General features: G+C 40.8%; 1 protein-coding gene across 1 annotated transcript in view; it reads left to right on the forward strand.

Annotated features, from left to right (window-relative positions):
* The window catches only part of COL19A1 (collagen type XIX alpha 1 chain), a 213,541-nt gene that overhangs the window by 150,640 nt on the left and 38,094 nt on the right, over nt 1-24,807 (forward strand). Inside the window, exons 16-24 of the mRNA XM_044421897.1 lie at nt 5,887-5,940; nt 13,253-13,297; nt 14,749-14,784; nt 16,691-16,744; nt 17,946-17,990; nt 20,944-20,997; nt 21,728-21,817; nt 22,415-22,459; nt 22,541-22,618. Coding sequence (XP_044277832.1) covers nt 5,887-5,940; nt 13,253-13,297; nt 14,749-14,784; nt 16,691-16,744; nt 17,946-17,990; nt 20,944-20,997; nt 21,728-21,817; nt 22,415-22,459; nt 22,541-22,618 — 501 coding nt within the window. The remainder of the gene's footprint in view (nt 1-5,886; nt 5,941-13,252; nt 13,298-14,748; nt 14,785-16,690; nt 16,745-17,945; nt 17,991-20,943; nt 20,998-21,727; nt 21,818-22,414; nt 22,460-22,540; nt 22,619-24,807) is intronic.

Here is a 24,807-nt window from a genome sequence, read left to right on the forward strand (position 1 = left end):
TAAAATCAACACAAGCAAGAAACATGAAGAAAAAAATATAAGCACCTGATATTTATATACATAAATGAGGGGAAAAAACTGCACTAATTTAATCACAATATGTATTAGTTTAACAATATATATTGCATGCCTGATAATTTGTAATAATGAAAATACTTAATAAGAGATAAAAGGTAATTCTCCTATAAGCTGTATATTAAATTCTATTTTCTGTAACCCTGAAGAAGAAAATCTACATTCCAAAATGCATAGGGCATTAATAAAGCATTATTCTTTGGCACTCAGGACTTTTTAAACATTCTTTCCTACATTGCTTTCTTCATGTGTGTGTCTTCCCCTTCCATTTGATCACAAGAATAAAACCCATACAATCAATATTTAAATGATGGGATTAAATAAAATGAAGAATATAATAAAATCTAGCAGCAATACTAAGTTTTAAAAGACAGAAACAGATTGAAACAGAAGCTGAAGACTAAAATGCATAGAGAGCAGGTGGCCTCCACCTGACAACAGAAAGACCATAATATGTAATATAATATATATATATATATAATATATAATAACAGTCACCCACTTCACTTCTTTTGACACTGTGGATGAGCTAAATTTTCTTCTAAGTGACTTCTGTTGTACAGAGCTGTGGCCAAGGAGAAGTAAGTGCAGGCAAGGCAGATCAGTTCATTTTTGTGTAGCACTGACTATCTGCGTTAGTGGAAACAAAAGAAGATTAGTGCCATCCTGATGTATATGCAAACATTTGTCTCATCACACATTTAAAATCAGGAGGGATGATATAGCTGTACTATCTGATCTCTTGCAATCTGCAGGTCTCGGCTGAAATATCTCTTTGTTTCTTCTTTCTTGAGTTGCAGGAATAACTAAGATGTGGTATTGTGCAAACTTAACAGTGTCAGGCCTTATCGTTTTTAGGAGTTAGACCCTCCAATTCCTTTGTCCCTTATATTGTCATGAACTTTCATAAGAGGATTCTGACAGAATCCGTTGCAGACATAAGACAAATGGTAGCTAGGTTTTAGACTAGTGCTTGTGCCTTAACCGCGTAGCCTGCCTTTCACCCACAGCTAGGGTAACTTTGAATCCCCACGTTCTTCGAATGACCGGGTGAACTAGTTCTGTGGTTCTTTTCTCTTCTAAACAAACAAACAGCAACATCTTTGGTCTGACTTATTTAAATCTGTTAGTAAAGAGAACCTGTTGATGATATGTATTCATTTATCCATCAGTTCTAAATCACTATTTAAATGTATCATTTTATTTCTTCATTTGTAATACTTTTATACTGCTATATATAATAAAATTCCTAATCCATTTACATATAAATATTAACATTACATTTAAAATACAATATTAAAACAATTCCACTTACTATAATAGTATAGAGCAATACAAGGATGATTTAAGAGGAAGCGGCATTCTTAATTTAATTACAAGCCAAGGAGAGACTGGGTGGACAAGTTGGTGGATGCTTTTGAAACAGGCCACATTTTCTATCTCCCAGACTACCTGGGGAAGGGTTTTCCAAAAGGTGGGCACCACTGCTCAGAAGGCATGGCATCAAGGAATTAAGTGGCAATATGTGGTTTTGGAATGGCCAACAAGGCCTCCTTGGGCAATCTTAAAGATGAATAAGGGAGGGAGGCAGCTTGATGTTTTTGCACCACGTTGTCAGGGCTGACTTAGCACTGGGCATGGCTTTGCAGACAGCCTGTGGAATTCTTCTAACGCAGATGCTGCATGAGTAGAGCTGGGTGTCCCTGTGAGCTGACTTGTGAGCTGCAGCTTCCAGACCAGACAGAAGGGCAGTCTCATCTAGTGGGCAGTCATATGGTTAGCAGTGCAGGGGTCACTGTGGCTAGGCTATCCCTATCCTTGTAGGGCACAGTTAGTATATGGGTACCCTGGACACCAAAGTCACCTGGGTCCCCCGTGACAGAGATGGATTAGAACCATGAATCATGGCCATGTCCTACCTAGGGGAGGATTCCTCAGATGAAGAAAGCGAGTGCAGTGGGCTTCAGACACAGGGGTGGTGGCTGCAGATAACTGCCCTCCTTTAGGGAAGGAGCTAGGACCCTCTTGGGCAATCTCTGGGGTTCCCCAACAGCAGGAGTTGGAGGCAGAGGGAAGTCGCCCCTTAGAAAGAGGAAGGCGCGCACAGCCTCCACAAAAGTCCAAACAGCCTGAAAGGGGAGTTTCTGTGAAACAGCACACTGGCTTAATTAGTCAGCTGTGCTGAGTTACACACAGCTATAAATTAGTTCAGACAGAGCTGCTCTTTGTTGCAAACAAGTGTCATTATCTGTGTTCTCTAACTTCGTTAAAACTAATCAGTCTCTAGATTTCTGGCCTGTTTACTGCACCTGACTTGAAACTTCAGATGCATGCACACCATATGGCCTTGGCTTTTGGACTGAAGTGATTCTTAAGAAGGTAACAGAGATTGGGCATTAGTGGGTGCAGGGCAGGACAACCACATACCTGTTTCTTCAGAGGAAGTGCCGCACCAGCTAGAACAGGTAAAGAGCCCAGTTCCCAAACCTGGGAACTGCCAACCGATACAGTCTCTGTCTTACAAGTAGAAGGATTCTGCTTGTTTGCGTTCATTCAAATAGTTGAGAATGTCAGAGAGAAATATTTTATAGACTTATTTTATATTGTTAATTCGTTTTATATTTTTAGTGTATTATATTTTAATTGATGTTTTGTGAGCTGCCCCGAGGCTTCGGCGAATGGGGCGGCATAGAAATTTTCTAAATAAATAAATAAACAGAGGTGGGAGTCATCAGCGTATTGATGATGATCCTCAATGGCTGCATATAGATCTAAATAATACTGGGGACAAGACAGTGACCCATGACACTGTCATTTAATGCTGTTCTCTGGAACAGGCACAGCAAACCACTGTAGAACGGTGTTTCCAACTCCCAACTCACATAAGTGGTCAAGGAGATTACCATGGTCAATGGTCTCATAGAGCCACTGAGAAAGCAAGAAGAAACAGTATTACTTTTCCCTTTCCTTCTCCCTAAGAAGGTCATCTATCAGAGTGAGCACAGCTGTCGCTGTCCCAAACCTGGGCCTGAATCCAAACTGGAATGGATCCAGGAAATGGTTTCATTCAAGAGCCCCCACAGCAGAGACACCACCCCTCTCTTAATTGCCTTCCTCAAAAATGGGGAGGAAATAGCCTAAATAAGACACAGAGGGAAAGAGTTGAGAGAGCATGTGGTGAATCATGCAGCTCGTGTAATTGCCTTGTTCACATTCTCAGGCTCCAAAAGTTCCATACTGTCATCACAGTGCGCCTCTGAGGGTTCCAGTATTAGGTTCACTGTGTTAGATGAAACAGTGCCTGAAACACACAGAAAAGCCCGATTGCGTGCTTATTCAAAGATGTGATGGTGGTGACAGTCTTCTTTGCTGTCCTCACCATCGCGCAATTCTATACTCTTACACATGCTCCATTCCCTCCTTGACAGGTCTTGCACCACTTACATGCCAGCCATTTCTAATTTCTAATCTGTTTCCTAATCTGGAACTCCCCAGCTCTCTGTGCTCTTGGATGCCAAAAGGGGCACTCAGGACCAAATGGGACAGTAGGTTGTCACATGACTCTGCCCCTCAGTGTGACAAGCGCTTTCACAAAACAACTGGCTCTGGCTACAGAAAAATCCTTCAGAGCATTGAGGAATCCCTCATAGCACAAAGCTTTGTTGTCTAATTCACTCTTGCTCTAATTGCTTCTGCTGAGGTACCTTCATTTTTCTTTACTGCTGTCTCAAACCTTTAAATTAAATGAAGGATTCCCACTAAACATGCAGACTTGGAAGGCTGATGCTTCGGGGAAAAGCACTATTTATATAAAAGATCCATACAGCTATCAATTGTAAACGTTTTAGGTTAGCCCCACCCACTCATCTAGAATTTTCTTATGCTTCAATGTAGTATCTAACGGAAGCATAGCTAGAAGCATCTATTGATATATTTTAGAGAGGTTTGTTTTGATATACAATGGAATGAAGGAAGGTACTTAGCGTTTGCCCATTCAGTGCACTTTTTGAAACAGATGGAGCTTGCTGGAAAAGGATTCAGTGTCAAAATGCAAATCGTGCTCCCTTGTCATTTCACATTTATCTCATTTGTAGGTTTGTTAAGATATTGCACAACATGATTATATGGGTGCCAAGGTATGGCACACTGAGGAAATGTATCCTCAGGACAGCCATCTGACTTAGCTGGCAAAATAAAGTCATTGAATGAGTGTCATATTCTCCATGCGATTACCACAAATTACCACAATTTCAGTCTTTCTTCGTTAATCTAGCTGGTGGCTTGGTAATCAGTGCAAGGTCATGATGCTGGTTTTAAAAGACTTAAAGCTCAATTTTAAGCATATTCACTTGGAATTAAGGCCTGCTCTATTCAGTAAGGTACAGATGGGGAATGTGTGGCCTAAAAGGCACATGCAGATTGTGGCCTGGTTTCATGCAGACTTTGACCTACTTCACCAATTCTGACCACTTTGCAGAGTGTGCCCACTTCAGTTCTGCACTTACCAAAATTTTGCCCCAGCCCCAGCCACTTCTGGAATGTACAACACAATAAGTTTCAAGCAAGGTAACATGGGCCCTCATCGGAAAAAAAATCCATCTCTCTACCTGCCTTACTTGCAGGTCAATGTGCTTAATATATCAATCTGTTTTGGACACTAGAAGTTGTAGTATAGAGGCAATCTTTAGTTTTTTCTGCAAGAGTAAGCCTTTAAAAAAGAAGAGAAAGATGCATTGCTTTCATGTGGCAACAGATTCTTTTATTCTCTTTCAAACGTGAAGACTGGGTTTAGCATAGGATCAATATTTTTGAAAAAGTCATCGATTACTACTTTGAAGATGTATATTTTGTTTCATAGTGCTTTCATAAGGCTAAAGGTAATCATATTTTGCAACCACATGAGAAACATCTCAAATAAAATTTTCATATGTCATGTTTCTCAAAGAATCATATTCTGCCTGTAGAATGAATTGTTTAAAATTTGCTATGAAATTGACAGTATGCTTCCTGGTATATTATTTTTCTTTCAGCAAGTCTAATAGTTGGTTAAACTTGTGAACGATTGTTTGCATGGAGCAAACAGTCACATTGTGAACACTTAAGCACCTTTCATTGACATTTGAAGTTACTGTAGAAGCGTAGGGAGAGAACTGGAGGTGAAGAACTGGAACAGTGTGCCGGAATGCTGACATAGTCATCCCATGGGTTATGAAAGGCCTAATTAAAAGCCTATTTAAATTGCCTCATTGCTCTGTTTTCCAACCACTCCACTGGACAGCTTATAATTCAGAAATATGTACCTGTTTCCCCAATGTTGTATGCATAACATCCTAACATTTCCTCTTGAGCTGGGGTTCTTTTGTGGAGTTCCTACATTAAATTGAACAGCCGCAGCAATCAGAGAGTATGTTTCACATATTATAAGGTCCTAGCTAACCTTATAATAACTCCACCTTGCAGAGCTATTGCCAGTCAAATAGCCCTGTATTTTCTAAGAAAAATGTTATGCACATTACAGTTCTTAAGTTACAAAAAGGGTTCAGGAAATATTCTGCTCATATTGACCCTGACAGAAATTATTCTAAGATGAATTCCTGCCCTCAGAGGTAATGAAAGGTATTCTTTTTCTAAGAATCTACACTTGTGGATTTTTCATGCAGACCTGCATGCATGTAGTACGTACATATATTCTAATTGTATCCATGTCATTTTGAAAGTTAAGATAATGAATAAAGCCGAAAAATCTGTTTTATGCAATCAGTAATATTATATTGATGGTAGATTTAGCTCTTGGTTTTTCCTCCATTCTAGGGTCCTCCAGGGGTGCCAGGATTTCAAGATTTCTTTAAAGGGCCATATTTCCAGGTATGAACATTTAACTCACAGAATGTCCTATCCTTGACAGCCCTGCTCAGTTCTTGTAAACTCGAGATTGGAACTTCCTCTATGGAATCAATCCATCTCTTGGTTGGTCTTCCATTGTTCTGCCTTCAACTTTCTCTAGCCTGACTGTCTTTTCCAGTAGGTCTTGCCTTTTCACGATGTGCTATAACTACAGCAGCCTCAGTCTTGTCATTTTTGTGTCCAAGGAAGGTTTTGGCTTGATTTAGCTCCTTGTTTTACTTTCTATAAGTCCAGAGTAGTTACAAAGCTCTCCTAGATAAATTGAAATTTCTTCCAGACTACCGAACTGCCACCCCAGTCAGACAATCTGTAAGAATACCTTTAAATTTCCAAGTCTAGAACTTTGGTGAGAAACATGGTCCAATCTGAAAGTGTCATCATCCCAAGTCGGAACAGCAGGTTAAAGCAGCCCCAGGGTTTGTTCTGTACATCTGTATCTTGCCCTCTCTTGCAAATAAAGCTTAGTCAACTAGTTTACTTCAGCTAGCCAAGAGCCTTCCCGAATTCCCTTCCTTTCATTCCCCAGAGCCAAACTATTGATCCCTTTGTTTCCCCCAATCTAGGAGAGTCCACATGAAATCTGTGAACATTTATGGTAAAGCAAAGCTGTGATGATCCTTGGTGATCTTTGTTATTGGGCCAGTTTCTCCTATTTTCTTAGAACACAGCTTTGTTCCAAGCTGCATCTCCATGAAAGATTCCTCTGTTTCAGGGTTCACAGAATGCATGTGTACACATATGAATTTGCCTGTGTGTGATCAAAGACATTCAGAACAAATACTGCAGAATTTTCTATTCATTGTTACTGTGCCATTGATTTTAGAAATCTTGCTCCTTGCACTTTCAGTGATTTGCAGGGCAGGTTTCTGGCTATATTTCCTAATTCCTTTTCCATGAAAAATTAATTGTATTGAGAGATTTTCTCTTTTGCTACATATAGTTTGCCTCTTGTCATCATTATTGGTTAGTTGACATCAGCTTCAGTAACTTCCTAATTCCGCATTATTTAAGATTAACATTGTGGCAGGTGACGTGAACCACAGTCGAGCTCCTCAGGGTTTGATATGCATCTGTCTGTAAGATTCATGTTTCTCATATTATGAGACTCCACAAATTCCTAAGTCATATCATGTTTCCCAATTAATATCTCCTGGCAAAACGTGGGACAGCTGTTCTGCCCTCAAGAAATTAATCATCTTTTAAATCCTCTTACAGTGCACCAACGCACTCCTCCTTTCAGCTGTCTAGTGCAAAGCATTTAATGACTTATTCTCCAGCAAGCAACTTGCCAGAAAATGAGTGCTAAGTTTAGTATTAGGATGATGGAAGATGACTTACCAATCTAAACTTCAGATTTAAATACTTAGACTCTCTGGAACCAGACTTTCAGCTCAGATCCAGAGATGGATGAATTGAGCTCAAAACTAGATATTATGGTAAGTTTGTTTAGGAGAACTGTTTGTACTTTCTGGATATTGAGGAACCATTAAAATAATTATTCATTGTTTATATACTTGACATAAATGCCACCATTCTTCCACTATTACACTGAATGGTTAAGGAGTATCATTCCACCTCAGAAATTTTTAGTGCCTTTATTTACACTACCTAATATGTGCAAAATATATTTATAAAGCTGTGTGGCAAAAGGCATTCTGTGAAAGTCAAATGTATTCATATTTTTTGTGATACACAGGATTCATCATTTGATTATCAAGTCCATTTCCTTTAGTTTAGGAAGCTTTCCAAGATTCAATGTTACACTTGTAGTTAGCAGGCTAAGCCATCTTCTGATACAGCTTCTTTTTATTCCATGGCTTCATGAGTTCTTCTTTGCTGGAGTTTGGTGAACATATTCTCATATCCAGTGCTTTTTTTGTAAGAAAAAAGGTGCTGGAACTCATGAAATTATTTATCTTTCGCATGTAGTCAATCACTGTACACACCCACACACATCAGTTGTGTAACAAAACATAACGGTTGCCGCCCGCAGTAAGCACTCAGCGCGCGACCACACGACCAATCACAAGCCGAGCACCATCACAACCAGTGTGGACAAAGCACGCATGCATCGGATTCGACACACAAGCAGCCCGCAGGCACTGTTTTAATGATTTTGCCACCGACCTGCTACGCTCGACAGGGCAATCCAAATCCACATGGACCAAACATCAAATTTTCAAAAGTTACTTTTAAAACTTGGAAAATCTGTCGAAAAAAGGTGCCGTAACTCCGTTCTGGTGTGCTCTATGACAAAAAAAAAGCACTGTTCATATCCCGTATTTTGAAGCTGAATGTATCCTTAGCCACATTAAAGGAGATTGGAAAGGTTCCCACCTATTTTTCAAGACATAAAAATCTCTAGGGCTTGGCAATACATGTTTGTTCCATACTGACCTCTGGAGCTAATGCTTTTGTTGTTCTTTTCATGAAAGCACTACCATTATATCAGACAGTCGGAATAGATCACATTCATAAGTACTGGCCAAGAACCCTGTAACAGAAGAGTGAGGAAAGGGAAAGATTGACAGTTGAGCAAAAAAGGAATGGTGGGCAGAGCTAGTGGGCCAAAGGTTTCAGAAGGACAGGGACGGTTAGAAAGAAGTCAGGTAAGGACTGGGTGGAATCAGTATGGGGAGAAATAGTGAAAGGAATTAAGGGCTTGAGTTAGTCCCAAGAAATATCTGAGACAGGGTGTGAATGAGAACAAAGAGAAATTAGAAAAGGCAGTAGTGTTTAGGATATTATCAAAATTATTGGATGTCCTCAGAAAATACCCATCTATCCTTGCCTGTCCTGATCTGGGTGGAGTTGAAAACTGGTATATCTCACCCCACAGGTTAAGCATATAAAGCACAGAACCTCCTGCTCTTTGTGACCAAGGAGGTGGCAGCAAGGGAAAAGTCTAGAGGGCCAGGGCCTTGTACAGGGCTAATATATGATTTGCACCGTAACACATATGAAAGGATTTCCTGAAGTTTATTTCATAGAAGTGAGAATGAAAAGTACTTTCCAAATTAAACTGCCTTGCATTGTGTGGCCAATTTACCCCACTCTTAAATGACTGGACCCTGGAGTTTAAGGCAATCTGTAATCATGTCATGTTATGGCATGCCATGTAAAGTAATTTGGCTGTATCACAGGCCTCAGCCAGATAATTGCTGTCTCAGAATATAGATATTGATGAGACTTGAAATTCCCACTGCATGGTTTGGAAACCAGCTCTTTGGGCTCTCTTCTTAAATTGATTCTTTCCCATCAGTCCTCCCACAAATGTGTTCCCACTGCTTTTTGAGGAAGGCACCAGCTTAGTTCTTAGTTTCTTCTTAATTTTTTTCCTGCCTGTCAGTTTAGATTCCTTCTTTTCCTCATATTGGAATTCTTCAGTTTTGCTTGGGATTCAAATATGAACTAGGAGGCAGAGTTTTGGCATTGGCTGCTTCATGTTACTTGGAGCTGGCTTTTTTGTTTTGTTTTGTTTGTTTGTTTGTTTTTGCTATGTTTCATTCTAGGGGAGTTCCTCTATAAATCCCTTTGTACAGGAGCAGACCCCAAAGGCTGGCAAGAATGGCAAACCCTACTGCCCTGCATTCACCTCCTACTTCTCATTTATCATGAATAGTTTGGATGCAAGATTGGCTTGAATGGCAAGTTTCTGATTGGCGAGAACAAGCTGTGTATCTCTTTTATTGCTAAGTCACAGATCCGGTTTGGTACATTGTATGAATTAGCCCCTGGCTTTCTTCTCCCTTTAGTTCTCCTGTTTGGATGTTTGCCTATAACCAGTGACTTTCTGCTTGGAAGCACATCCCTTTACCATTAGAGAGCCCTTTGATGTTATGAATATGTTCACATTTAACATTTACTTTTGCATATGCAAAGTCAGTTATGTGATTTAATGGGAGCCACCAAGCTGGAACATTTCCATTAGAAAAAATTTCCAGAATTTACAGTTTATATGTATTCAGAAAAAGTTATGTTTGGTTTCCACTTTGTTTTGTCAGCCTGATATTTTTCCAGTTGTGCTTTTAATGAGCCAATAAAATGTGTGCTTATATGCAAGGCTGTGTGTGGAGCTTAAAAATAAGAGCTTCAAAATACGTTGTAGTACTAAACAACAGTAATTATATTTAAGTTTTCCCAGAGTATCCATTTATAAACTACAAAAGCACCAGGGCCCAGACAGGATGCATCTAAATGTTCAAGTGTGGAATAATCCAAATATCTAGGCAGACTTAAGGCTACTACATGTGTTGCAATGAAATGAGGACAGGGGAGGCATGGGCTACTCATACCAGGCTGTATCCCACTCTGTCTATCTTCTACTGGAATAGATATAGTTGGCAGAATAGATCCCCCTCAAGAAATTCATGTTGCTTCATTTTTTATTTGTCTTGTTTGCACCAAATATGAATCAAACACAGAGCGTTCTTTTGTGGGTGTGGGGAGAAGTTCATATGTGTTCACATTTGAAAAATGTGCATTAAAAAATGTTTTCACACTTTGATATATGGGGGGAAGTGTGCCTTGTGTGGAATTCTAAAAATGCATGCAAAATGCACACTTTTCTGGTTCAAATGAAAACAAAAACATTGCAATTACAGTGATCTAAGCTTTACAAAGGAGTTTAAGAATCTCACTAGTTTCACTTATTCTTTCACTCCTATCTCTCCTATGTCCCTCTCAAATCTTCTCCATAGATTTGGAGGACCAACCCTCCAGAACAAATTTGCAAAGCTAAAGTCTGTTGCACAAAATTGTATGTCCATTGGATGTTACCTACTGTTCCCTCTGTAATGTATAAGGAGAATGTGTTCATTGATTGCCCCAAGAAATACCCACTTTATATAGTTCAGAGATGGAGTTAGAGCAGGTTGTCTATGGTTGGACTTAATTGAACTGGAGCTCACATGCAGAGAGGTGCTCTATTTATCTATAGCTATATCTTTGCTCCTTTGTACCGCAGTAACTGTGAAGATCAGCGAAAGCTTTAGGAGTGTGGCTTATGGGGATGGGGTTAGTAAAAAGTAGCGCCGGGACCTCCAAAATTCCCCATCTCTTTCCTAACTGCTTTCCAAATTCTCTTCCTCTTCTGAACTGCATGCAATGTCCAAAGCTACATTGTTTGTGTATTCATATTATCATGTTTGTTTATTGTATTTATATTATGTTCTTCTTCCATGTAACTAGAAAGTGGCATGTGTACAGCTTCCCCAATGATCCCCCAAACAAACACTGATCAGTCCTAATCCTGCTTAGCTACAGCAAGGTTTCTATCTTACAGTGTGGGGGAGCTTTGTTAGCCAGAGGGTTAAATTTTATTTATTTATTATTTATTTATTAAAACATTTCTATGCCGCCCCATTCGCCGAAGCCTCGGGGCGGCTCACAACATAAAATTAAAATACAACAAATAACAATATAAAATCAGTCGCCCTGGCCAGATAAATAAGCAAATACTGTTAACAATTAAAATAACGCTTAAATAAAAAGGTCTTCGCCTGGCGCCGAAAAACAAATAACGACGGCACCAGGCAGACCTCTCTGGGGAGCGCATTCCATAGATTTGAAAATGGCCTCAAGATCCACATTCTGTCTTTGGGAAGGTCCAAAGGTAAAGTAGGTGGAGCAGTTTAAATACAATTTATTAATTTAAAACTTACTCAAAATTGAGCAAAACTATTATCTATATGTCTGATCATAAGTCAACAGGCCTGCTTCACTTAGTACTTTCAAATACCATTTCTACTTAGAGGTAAGCATGAGCATCATATATACTCGCAAGTACTGCTTCTGCAGGACCACTCAGGAGTAAGAAGGGCTGAATCAGTTACCAACTTTCTCCCCTAGCCCTGTTTCCTCTGCCCTGCAAGGGAAAACTGTTATCTCTTTTCAGCCGCTGATCAGAAATGTATTCCTCTCTCAGTTTGTGTGGCAGAGGTGGTGTGTAGAAGAAGCTTTTGGACCAGATGGGAACTCCATGAGCTGGAGGTGTTCCATGCCTCTTGTTATTTTAAAATAGACCATGGCACAATTTAAAAAATGTTTTTTCTTTCCTGCCCCAAGGCCTCAAAGCAGCAGCAGGCTACTTATTGTCCCTGAAACCCTGCTAGAGCTCCAATCCACGGCAGACAGTGTACAGGTTATTTTGCCACATGGTGAGATGCCCTTGTTCTTGGTAATGGCTGAGCAATTGGAAATTGCACAGCACTGGAAAGCAAATTAGAAATGCTTGATACAGGGCTAATTTCCCCAAAGCTGGAAAATTGCACTCTTTGAAAGATTAGCTCATCACATTACATGAGAATATGAGGAACTCTGAAATAGCACTAATTTATGGGAATCTGCTTTCTATTTATTACTTTCACAAAGAAAGGAATAATGGACCAAAAACCTCTGGCAGCCCAAAAATCGTTCTGGGAAGGCTTTGGTGGAGGCAGTGCAAGAAGGACCCTACTCATGGCTCAGCTGGACACACTGCCATAAAGGAAAGGCAGGCAAATAGGGAAACCAGGCTTTGCTAGCTTTGGTGCTTGATCTCTACTGTGGTTGATATTGTTAATGACTTTGCATTATTCATGGGAGGTTTCAAAAATACACCAGGTATGTTAGTGCATGTATATCAGCCCTTAGCCTGGGATCCATTCTTGAAGCATGTGCAGCCTGATTCCAGCCTAATGGGACCTGATACACAAAGGCTGCATCTTGTACATGCTTCCCTGGGACGAAGCAGCGCTGAACTCAGTGGGAAGTGCTGCACCAGTAGAAAGGTGCAGGAAGGGCCCTGGCTCAGTGGCAGAGCAGCTGCTTTGCCTGCAGGAGGCCCTGGTTCTGCCCCCAACGTTTTCAGCAGGGACTGTAGCATTTCCTGTCTGTACAGCCCCGCCTGGTCTCTGTCAGCCATACTGGGCAGATGGGCCATGACCTGCTTCAGGGTAAGGCACCTTTCTGTGTTCCTGTCTCTTAATTCTTGTGGGCTTTCCTTGGTCAGTCTGAATTGAAACTTCTAAGACTTTTTTTTTCTCATTCTGTTATGTTTTTGAGTATTGATCCCTGTTTTTTAGACATGCAACAAATTTGATTTTGAACCCTTCCAAATGCAGAACCTACTACATAAGAGGGGTATGAAGAAGTATTCTAGAATTTTGAATTGGCACCCCTTGTTGTGACTTCTTTGTGGGAAGAAATTCAAGGAGGGGCAAATTGTAGAGATGGTGTGATATTTCAGGATTAGAGACAACCGAATAGCATTTTCTTTTTTTCCTCTCAAAAGAGTCATCAAGAAGAAATGGGCTTAAAAGGTGCAAAAGGTGAAAAGGTAAATAATTTGTTGCTCTGAGATTTGGTAGTCACTTGCTTTGTTTCTCTGTTTGTTTGCTGAGATTTGATTACTGAATATTAAGCATGGCTTGTCCTTAGAGAGCCAAATCTTTCAAAACAAGGAAACAAAAGAAAAACAGACAAAGAAAAATAGCTCCACCTGTGAAAGCAGGGCTTTCAGGCCACTGCAGTTTGGCTTCACTGCCTGCTTCTGAGCCCAGACTCATGCTGGGGACGGCAGAGGGCAACCAGTAACCAGTAAGTTTCCATGACCTCTCTGCTTCCAAGGCCTGGGGAGATGCTCGTGTGGGAAGTCCTCACATTGGCAGTCTGTTGCATTTATTTTGGGCTGTCATAGTTACCTCTCAGGTGCATGCAAGACCCTCTCCAGAGTAGGGGTAAGTGACCTCGTTCAGCCAGAGGTTAATTCAGTTTTCTCCATGGCAGCATTCCAGTGGTGCTTGGGGCCAAAGGCTAAAGGGGCAGAAACAAAGGGACAAGGGGGATTGGGACAAAAATACAGGAAAACCTAGCATATTATAGCTCAGAGGTTTTATTGCCAGTAACCAAGCTTTAGCAGAGACATTTCAACTTTTAAAAATGGGGGAGGAACTGCAGAAAAGCCGGGAAACCACCAAGCAACTGATGGATGGAGGAAGGGGGTGTGGCCAACTAGGCCCCCTACTGGGGCCAGATCCTGTCCTCAGGCCTGAGGCTTACTATGCCTATTCTGAAGGCACTGAATTACCCTCAGTGGGTAACTGGTGGGGGGCAGGCGGGGGGCAAACTGTAGCAGTCCAAGTTTGCTTCTCAATAGTAAAATAAGATGTAAGGCTGAAGGCCTAAACATATTTAACAAGGGACACACAAGTCCCAGTGAATTCAGTTCGACTTAACTCTGAGCAAAGTAGGATCCACATTTTATAGCTTCAGAGAACAGCTCTATGCTAATGTTACTATCAGTTGCACAAATGCAATGCATTGTTAGGTATATTTACTCATAAGTAAATCTGACTAAATTCAGTGGGCCTTACTTCCAACTTGGCACAACAGAAAAGCAGTCACCACCAAATTCAAGTCTCAGCTTTGTGCTCCCCTGGTGGCAAATTTAAGTATGTTCTAAATTGCCCTGCTGAAATGCTGGGATTGCTAAAAAAAAAAAGGGACTACCCAAGGCATAAGCAAGTGCTGTTCTATTGTTTGAATGAGTCCTTTATTCTGCATTTGCCATTTATGCACAAATAGAAATATATTATCGAAATGCTTTCTCAGTTGCACTGGATCACAGGGTTTTGTTCTTCACTATTTTACCTTTCATGCCTAGCATAATCTAAAGCTGCCGTGATTATTAGTTTTTCCATTAACAGGCTGATTGCTGTGTTTTACATGTGCAGGGATTTTATTTTAAACGGCCACATAAATATTAAGATTGTTCATATTTGGTCACAGGGAGAGCCTTCTGGGAAAGGAGAAAAGGGGGATATGGTAAGTACAGCAAAATGCCCTCCTTGGGATCTTTTCCCACCTTATTTTCTTACTGTGCTTCATACTGCAGTTGTTTTAATAGGTCTCAATAAGTTTAGAATGTCAGCACACAAAATCTGAATTTTATGTTTTTACTGTTATCATGTTGTTATCACTGTAAATTGTCTGTTTCTTAACAAGCAAGAATGCTACATTTACAGGTAAAAAGAGTATAGATCATAGTCCGCACCTGCCCTTCTTCTGAGGCTGCTCTGCATCAATATAGGGGTATAGCATTTCCATAGGACTTACACTCAAACGGGGGCAGTGTATCCACTCAAGGCTGCAGGCTGAACCGTTCTGGAGTTATCCATGGTGCTGAAACCCTCCCACCCACCAGCCATGGATGTCTCCTGGAAATTTCAGACTGAAACCCACTGTTCCACTGATGTTAGAACCACGAGCTTCCACTGTTCATAAATTCCATTTGTGTGGTTGAACATTCTATGTAGGCTGTGAAGTTTTCCAAGCAAGGCTTCAATTGGGTGTTAATACTCTGTATGTACTTTTGGTTTTAACAAAGAGTTGAGACCTTAGCACTACTCAAAGAAAAATTCTTTTCCTGCTTTTCCACTATATAACCTCTAAGTGGCACTGTGGAATACAGAACAGTGCAAATTCACAACTGAAAAAAGTGTTTTCTTTCACTTTAAATTCTCCATTTTCTCCACTCTAAAAAAGCTTACCAAAGGGGCTGTTTAGACATAGAAGCAAATGTAGGGTTCCACATCATCTAAAGAACCTGTAAACAACTATGCATAGCCAATGATGAACACATAACAAAAGTCACATATAGAAAATCCCCACGAGTCACATTGTTTAGGGCCAAGTGCACGATATTTTATATGCTAAAACCCTATGCAAATGTTGCATCTACCTATGGATATCCAGCAGATTTGGAGGTGGAAAAAGTGAAGCTCCCCCCACCTCTATATGTAACCCAGCAAGACACAAGCCGGACACAGTATGGCATAATGTGCTGGACTGGGATTTAGGAGGTTCAAGGTTCTTGTCCCTGCTTGGCCACAAAGCTCACTAGGTAACTTTGGGCCAGTTACTGACTCCATCTACAGGTTGTTGGGATGATAAGATGGAGAAGAGGAGGATTATGTAAGCGACCTTGGGTTTCTTCCTGGAAAAGGTGAGATAAAAATATGATCAATGCATACATAAATAATTTGAGAGCTTAGATATTTATAAAGGGAAAGAAGTACCTCAGTTACTGATCTAAGCAAAGATTCATAAAGAATTTTGCTTGTTTCTAATTTGAGATACTCATCAATGGCCATGTTACTGCTTTCAGTAAAAACAGTGAGTTGTATCCACTAGTGTATTTGTCCCAGTGGAAAGTATCCTTCTTGTACTTGGTGAACCACAACTATGTGGCTGTTGGTGTTTTGTTTTGTTTTGGGTTGGTTTTTTTTTGGGGGGGGGGGGCATTTCCCCCAGCTTAATGCAGCCCTCAGTGTCAGAGCCTCATAGCCAGAGGATCTCCAAAACCTTAGCAGTAGCTTTGGGGAAACACTGGGAGCTGTAGAGAGTTGGAGAGAATGATTTTTTAAAAAGCTGTACTCTGTTACCAAAATGGAAACGTTTTATGCTTGCTTGAAGCCACCACTGGAAATAACCCAGTGCAAATACTGCCAAAAGATCACATCTGCTGTTCCTCTAGAGAAAATCAGTATGGGCAAGTCCCTTAATTTACCTTGTATTGTCACTGGCTTGTTTTCAGGGTAAAATTAGTGCAAGTCACTCAAGTAGAATTAAAATATACTGCCCATTAGTTCTCCCACAGCCAGATATGCACTTTTTAAAATCTTTGTATAGGCAAAAGGTTAACTCTTCTCTTTCAAAAACATTCTTCTAGGGTGAACGGGGGGAGCCTGGTCCTCCTGGGCCCACTGGAAATCTAGGACCTCAGGTATGTGCAATGTAGTTGATCGGCTGCACTATGAACTAGGCAATAAGCAAAGTCTTTTTGAGCACAGTAGCACAGCACTCTTGATTTCCACAGACTCTGTACAATACCATTAATGTTTAAAACCTTTATATGCTTCCAAGTTCTATTTTTTCCCAAAGGTACCTGTGCAAAATGTCCAAAATATACACAATTTTCTAATAGCTTTTCCTGGCTGTGCTGCTGATATCATAAAATTCAACTTGACCATGGTTGAACTCTGTCCAAATCCTGACTGGGTTGCTGCTCCGTTCTGGACAGTGGTTTGCTGTACATGGTTTGCTATAAACAAGTGTTAAAGTTTAGTAGCAATTTTATTCCAGTCCAGTGAAACCTTTCAGCTAAATCAGCTGTATCTTTTAGCACATTGCTCCTTCTTAAATGCTGTTTTGTTTATATAATAATGTATAGGTCACCCTACAGTTTGCAGAACCCCTGGAGAGGCTTACAGGAAATGGAACAATTTTGAATATAACCAAAATACATAAAATCAGTAAAATGAGAAGTAAAGACAGATCTAGACAATACAAACCCTTGGATTAAATCAGCTAGATGATGTGCTGAAGGTCGCAGTGTGGGGGGGATCCTGTGGGGGGCGATTCCTCATGTTGGCTCCCCAGGCTCCAACCTGCTTTCTCTTTGCCTTAAATCTGCCTTGTGCCAAGTCTGGCAGGAAGCGTGTCCATGAGGCCTGCCCTGCATATGCCACCTGGGCAGCCAGTTCCACAGGTGTGCCTTGCCAGCTGTGCATATTGTGTATACTTTGTGCAGAAACAGAAAGAAGTTCTGCCACTCTCAGCGTTCCCCAGCCAGTCGTTCAGGGGAATGCTGACAGTGCTTTTCACAACAGAGGAATCCACAACAGAGGATTGTGCTTTTCATCCCCTGATTTTAGACATGCATGGGCTGGCAAGCTCAGATGGTTAAGATTAGACCTATATAATAGGCAGTTTCTGGTGCTTTGAATTGCAGCTTAAGGAGACTCTGCAGTAAACAAAGTAAATTCTGGTGTGCATCAGAGAAAAGGGACATGCTCCTTCTTATCTGCATTGCTCCAATATGAGCAGTTTAAGAACACACTTTTACGGTTAATGGGAGCCTTATGGCTAATGGGACAGGATAAACATCAAATAAATAAAAAATAAATGTTGTTATTGTACTATAGGGCTCCCCAGGTCAACCTGGGCCCAGAGGACAACCAGGAGAAGTTGTAAGTATTGTCTTGTTTTATTGTTTCATGTAAAAATTGCTAAAGTGAAATATTAGCCAATGAAATAATATTATGGGAACCACTGGTATGTTCTTTTTACAGGCAGTATGAGAAGAGTTGTGATTGATGTGTAGCCCATGGGATTTGAAGTCAGATATCCTGGTTTATTGCTGCCCCTTGGTGTGGTTTAGTACACACTACATTATATCTGCATTTATCTTTTGCAATAAACATGGCAGGGCGCAGTTGCCATGGCTTTAGCAGTGTTTAGCAGCCAAGGCAGGGGTGCAGATGACCGTTTCACAGTTCTCATCTCTGCTGCTCAGGTCAAAATCATCCTTGAGGTCACCTGACCCATGTACTTAGAGATGCGTGTTCAAGGGGAAGACTTGAGCCAACCGTGGTCAGTACCAGCCCCACAACCTCTGTGTGATGTGAGCCCTTGCTTCACAACTCTACGAGAGCAAACCATGTTCAGTAGCAAGTCCACAGAAGTTCCCGCATGCCGAGATCTCAATGCCCCAGACCCCAGCTCTGGGATCCCTGTGTTACATGGCTCCAGGCACAAGGAAGTCCAAAATGCAGGACTGACTGTAACCTAGGAATCCACATCACAAAAAGCATAGAAATCAATGTCCATGTGTAAGCACATTCCACTGAAAGCATGGCAGGATTTTCACTTCAGGGTAAATAGTCCATAAACGGAAAGCTCCCTTAAGCCTAAGCAGCAATTGAGTCAAGTGTAATGATGCAGGCCAGGACGGAGAGACATTTCTAGCAGCATTTCTAAGGCTCACTTTTCAAGCAAGGAATGGCTACGATGGCCTTTCCACTAAGCCACTAACTGACAGAAGTTTTAGCCTAACATAAGGCTTTTTTTCCAGCCCAAATTTTTCTTTTCCACCTTTTTAGGAGTATAACACGTTTCCAAGCCCTCCCCTCCTTCCACTAAACTCTCATAGAAGCCCCTGCCTGTGAAAGCTGAAAACTGCAGCTCGGTGGGTGAGCCCCCCGCCCCCCCCCCACTGTCCTCTCACATAAGCCTGAGCACCCCCCAGAGTTTTCAAGGCTTCTTCCAGCTTCTGACCAAATTCCAACTAAACTAACACACCTGGCAATACACTGAGAAAATGAAAGCCCAAACATATTCCAGCATAACGACATATTTCATTTAAATAAGTTTTTGGTTGATATTATTTATTTTTATTTAATACTTTTATATTTTGTTATGGATTTTTATCCTAATTTAATCTTGGTTAATTTGATGGTTGTACTTACTGGTATGTGTGAGTATATTTTATTTGAGGTGCTATCTATTAATTTACTATTTTATCTTTTTATCTAATTAATAACTGGTTTTTGTAATTTATGTATGTTGTTATGCTCTATCATTGTAAGCTGCCCAGAGGAACTTTGCATTATGGGGCAGCATAGAATTAAATAAATAAATAGCTCCATCAAGTTCCGCCGCATCTACACTGACTGCCAGCAACTCCCCAGGGTTTCAGGCAGACCTGGCAAGGGTATCTGGGCAGCTCACAAAAGAGCACACCGCAATACAGGAGGAAAAAAGGAGAATATATCATCTCAAACATGCCAGTATCAAACAAAGTAAACCTCTAAAATAGTTTCAAGAAATTATTTGACCTGAAGAAAACTTACGAAGTTGAAGTACTTATGTCAAACATCTGAGGCAATCATATGCCATCAAATATCTGGAGTAGGAAACAGTTGTATTCTGGTACCAAAAAGACGGCAGTGTTGGCACCTGGTGTACTTCACTGGGAAGACGATTGCATAAATGGGGGAAGCCACTGAAAAGACCCTGTCCGTTATTGTCACTTGCCCAGATCCGGAGGAGGCACCTGGGGGAAGGCCTCTGGCATTGACTGTTCAGATTGGTAGAGGTGCTCTGTCACATACCATGGTTCCAAGCTGTGTAAGGCTTTATAGGTTAAATCCAGCACCTTGAATCAGGCTCAGATGTATACAGGCCGCCACTGCAAATGAGCCAGGATTGATGTTATATCCTCAGCTCTTCTAAGAGTAACAATACAGCATTCAGTACATTTTTGCCATTCTTAGCATAATCATTGGTTTCTGCTCATGTGACTCCTTCCTTTAAAATTGACTAAATGGACAACTGCATAAAGCATACAGGTGTTTCACTTATATCTGCAGAGCACAGTAAATTGAAAAAAAAAACAGCAGCTTCTTCAACATTCCTATTCAAATGGAAATGCCTGTCACTTATTCTGCCAGTGCTAAAAGACTTGAAAGTTTCACTTTCCAAAGCAAAGTAAAAGGGATGTGTCTATTCATGTGTTTCCTAATGGAAATAATTCATATATTTTTCCTCATGAATTCATGCAGAATAGTTGGCCTGATTGCAAGAAAATGACTAGATCTTTCATGCTTTGAGGGAAGACAAAAAAAAACTGACCCCAAGTAAATAACATCTGCTTTTCTGACTTCTTTATTAAACCCAAAAACATACTGCCAGTCTTAACTATGAAAATCCAGAGCCAACTATCCACAAAGTGAAGAACTTTAAAAGATACTATATTTGCAGAGGGGTAGTAAGTCTTCTGTAGCAGAAACAACAAAGAGTGTTGTGGTACCTTAAAGACAAACATATTTATTCTGGCACTTTATGTCAGAATAGTCCTTGAGATACCACAAGACTGTTTAAATTTTTCAAATGGATGTGTACTCTACTAGTTATGGACTCCTGCAGTTTTGCTAAGCTATCCATAAGGTTAAGGTTCTGCATTAAGGAATAGAGAAGTTTTTAGTAGAATATTTCACTCCATTTTTGTGAGCTTGCCATTTCAAGGGGGAAAAGATCTCAATGAAGCCTACCATCTCTCATAGCTATTCAAAACTGACCCCTTTCTACTTGACCAGGTGATGCAAGGTACAAGGTGTTAACATTTTCCCTTTAATTGACTAGGGCTTACCAGGAGAACATGGAATACCTGGAAAACCAGGGATGAAAGGAGATAAGGTACGTTCTGCAATATATGCTAAGTAAATTATTTGACAGTTAGGTGAAAGACTCTTGATACTACTTTGGTACTTTGAAAGACTGATATGGCCTCAGCTGCATTACAGTTTTTATCTTGTTCACCACAGCAGTGTCCAGGGTAGCTTACTATTGGCTTCATATTTATGGAGACAGAGCAACCTGGACTGGGTCATTCCATCCCTCCACATTAGGCAATAGGTCCAGGTTTTGCCTCAGCTAAGTAGCATTCACTGCCTTCCCCACACCAGTCTCCCTCTGGCTCGACTGAGTAGGGCTTCCCAAAGTGGCAGAGGCTTGGCCAGCATGTAGGAAAACAGAAGTAATACACATTTGGTGGATGAGAAAATTGCTTTTCCTGCTGCTGAACTGAACAAGAATGTATGGGTAAGACCCATTTTCCCATTTCTGCCCAGTCCTTTTTTGGCCAGCTGTTGAATAGACTGAAATGAAATTCTGCTAAGTAGAAAAGATCCCACTGACATAAGCACTGCCTTTGGGTGGTACAATAATGCATCGGCTGGGAAAGTTAAGACTGCTGGGAATATAGCTAGGATGGTGCCAGTGCTGAAGATGTACTTGCATTTATCTGACCGAGACATCTGTGCCCTGCCATTGTGAAAGAAAGTGAAGACTGAACCATTCAAACAGCCAAAATAAAGTATTTTCATTAGGCACTTCTGGCCATTTTTTCTTCATCTTTACAACACAGGGAGACTCTGGTGGAATCATTGGCCCCCCTGGGCGTCCAGGTGCTAAAGGTGACACAGGGCCTCCGGGATCAAGTCTACCAGGGAAACCGGTAGGTATCATAGGACAGTATTGCAAACAGAGACTGGGGGCCATTAAAATAAACCTGTGCCCCGAGGCAGGGCTATCTGCCTATGTACATTTCAGAGATAAGTTTACGTCATTCAGATTTATTATGCTCCAAGGAAAGCACCATGTCAAAAAATTGCCTCTAGAGCAGAGTGCTCTAGGCGAGTCTCATACCTGAGACGCTCTTTTCCATTCTATCTCCCTTTCATAGCTTCATTGAAAAGTAGGGTCAGAAGGGGCCAAGAAGACTATCAAGTCCAACACCCTGCTGGTGCAGGATACCAGTCCCTTTCGTTCCATAATTCCCGTTGCAGCTTCTCCACCTCTTAAAGTGTATCATCTATAAATGATGTTATCATTGATTCCAGAACTAATGTAGGTGCCGTTAAAGTGTCATTGTAAATGACCTAACTGGTTGTTTAAGCTGTACAGTAGCAGAAATATGGCTTCAGGGGTTTTCTTTGTAATGTAGGAATTCTGACTAAAAATGGCTGGACACTGATAACTCCAAAATCAAATCAGGTACTACCTTCAAATTCTTGTATTGAATCAGATTGCATTGTATCGTATCATATTTTAGGGTCCAGCAGGCATACCTGGAGCAACAGGTCCACGGGGGCCTAAGGTAAGGCAGACCAGTTCCAATTCCTTCCTTTAGATGTTTGTAGTAATTAATGCTCTTAAACAATGATTTTTCCTCAATTAGGGTGAAAGAGGGCTTCCTGGGGTACAAGGACCACCTGGAGAGATGGGTCCAGTAGGAAATGGAACCCAAGGCTCCCCTGTAAGTACAAAATTCAGTTTCTGGATGTCACTGATTTCCTGTTCTTTCCAGAGTTGTAATGGGGCTTCCAGATTAAGCTTTTGAAGTGTTATCACCTTGTCCTATTCATGAAATTGTACTGGAAATCTACATGACCCAGACATGCTCCCATAATCTTCCTATACAGCCTTTCCTCAATTCTCTCTTATTTTCTCATTATATAGAAAATCTATTACTTTTTCAAGACATACAAATAGGGCAAACATCAACTTTTGTGGGCAGTTGCTACCATAACTTTCCAGCAGTTTGTGCTACAGTTGAGGGTTCATGATACGATGTTGTAGAAGGGCAGATTCAAAAAATGCACTGTCAAAATTCTGTGCTACTCTTTTTCTAGCATCCACATCTGTAAGTGACTTAATGTCTGATAACATGTCCTTAAATTTTAGTATGTTTCCATGGAGCCACATGCTTTTACTTTCCCTTTAGAGGGAGCATGCAAAATAGAAGGCAACTGCTTTGAAATCTCCCTTTCTAGAAGTTATAACCATTTTGCATGGGGGTGCTTTTACTGATTTTTATTTTTTAAGAATTATTATTACATTGCATTTCTATCCTGCTTGTTTCCTCTTGTGAGGAACCCAAAGCAGCTTACATGGCTTCACTTTATCCTCACATCAACAACAACAACAACAACCCTGTGCAGTAGGACAGGCTGTGAGTCAGCACTGGCCCAAAGCCACCCAGTGAGTTTTGTGGGACTACAGCCCTGATCTCATGGGTGCCCAGACCATCACCACACCACACTGATTCTCGGGGCCACTTGTCCAACTCTTGTGTACCTGTATGGTAAACCAGGTCCATAGCCACCCTAAAAGTTTGGGGGACACTACCAAAAAGTAAGGGAAGAATTTATTTGTTCTGTAGGTCTTTTTATTAAAAAATTGTAAACTCTTCTTACTTAACCTTAACTTGGGGATCATGCTCCAGTTTATGTACATTCAAAACTTTTCATTAAGCAGCCTGTCCAATCATTGACAATTCTTGCTACAGATACACATAAAAGTTTGAAAAACAAGAATAACCCAGTGTCAGAATATCAAGGATACGCTATATCAGGAAGGGTCTTATAATAAAATCATAAATTTAGAAGGAGCTATTTAGGCCATTGAGTCCAACCTCCTGCTTAGCCCAGGAATCCAGTTTAAGGCCTCTTTGGACACCCTCTACATGCATACCTCCAGTGATGGAATACCTTCCACCTTCCTCGGCAGGTGCTTCCCTTGGCTAACTGCTCTAGCAACTGGGAGGTTTTTTCTCATGTCCAGCTGAAGTCAGCTTTCTTGTAGCTAATGCCCATTATTTTGTGTCCTTTAGTCTTGGATGATAGAAAACAGATGGCAGCTCTCTGTGTGGCAACCCTTTATTTGCTCAAAAACTACATAGCCCCTCTGCCTTTTCAAGGCTAAACATACCAGTTTTATATTGTCTTGTAGAACTTCTAGTCCCCTGATTACCTTCATTGCCTGTTTTTGAACTAAATTATTTGATTCTTACTTAAAGCATGGTGTCCATAAATGGACACTACGCTCAACCTCTGGGGTTTTCTTCTGAGTGCCAACCCCTGAAGAGGCTTGGAGAGTGGCAGCTAGGAGGAGGGCCTCCCCCATCATTGGAACAACCTCCCTGCTATTGCCAGCCAGGCACCAAATTTGCTATATTTTCGGCACTAGGTTAAGACAGCCCTCTTTGCAGAAGCCTTTAAAGACCTTCCTGGTCATTCAGGGGCTTGACACAATTATCCAGGTAACTTTTCTTTATTCTTAGCGAGGTCTTTTTGTTGTCTTTAAAAGTTTTACATTTTTTAAATTAATTTTTATTCCGTGTCAATATTTTTATCTGTCGCATTTTATTGATTTCTGTCTAGTCTTTTGACCTATCAAGATCATTCTGGATTTTGTTTCTGACTTGAAAAGGATTAGCTGTCCCATTGAATGTTGTGTAGTCTGCAGATTGGATAAGCATTCCCTCCACCTCTTGAACTGCTATTGATGAGGTTTCCTGCCATTGAATCCTACTTGTTAGTCATCTGTGCTTATTAAAATCAGCTTTCCTGTTGTTCAAGGGAGTTTATGAAGACATTTGATTCTACTTCATGGTCAGCTGATTGGCATACTTGATTGCTTCTTCAACAGTATCATTTCTCATTT

The sequence above is a fragment of the Varanus komodoensis genome, unplaced genomic scaffold (genome assembly GCF_004798865.1).
Source record: "Varanus komodoensis strain SLA01 unplaced genomic scaffold, ASM479886v1 scaffold12, whole genome shotgun sequence".
Classification (NCBI taxonomy): domain Eukaryota; kingdom Metazoa; phylum Chordata; class Lepidosauria; order Squamata; family Varanidae; genus Varanus; species Varanus komodoensis.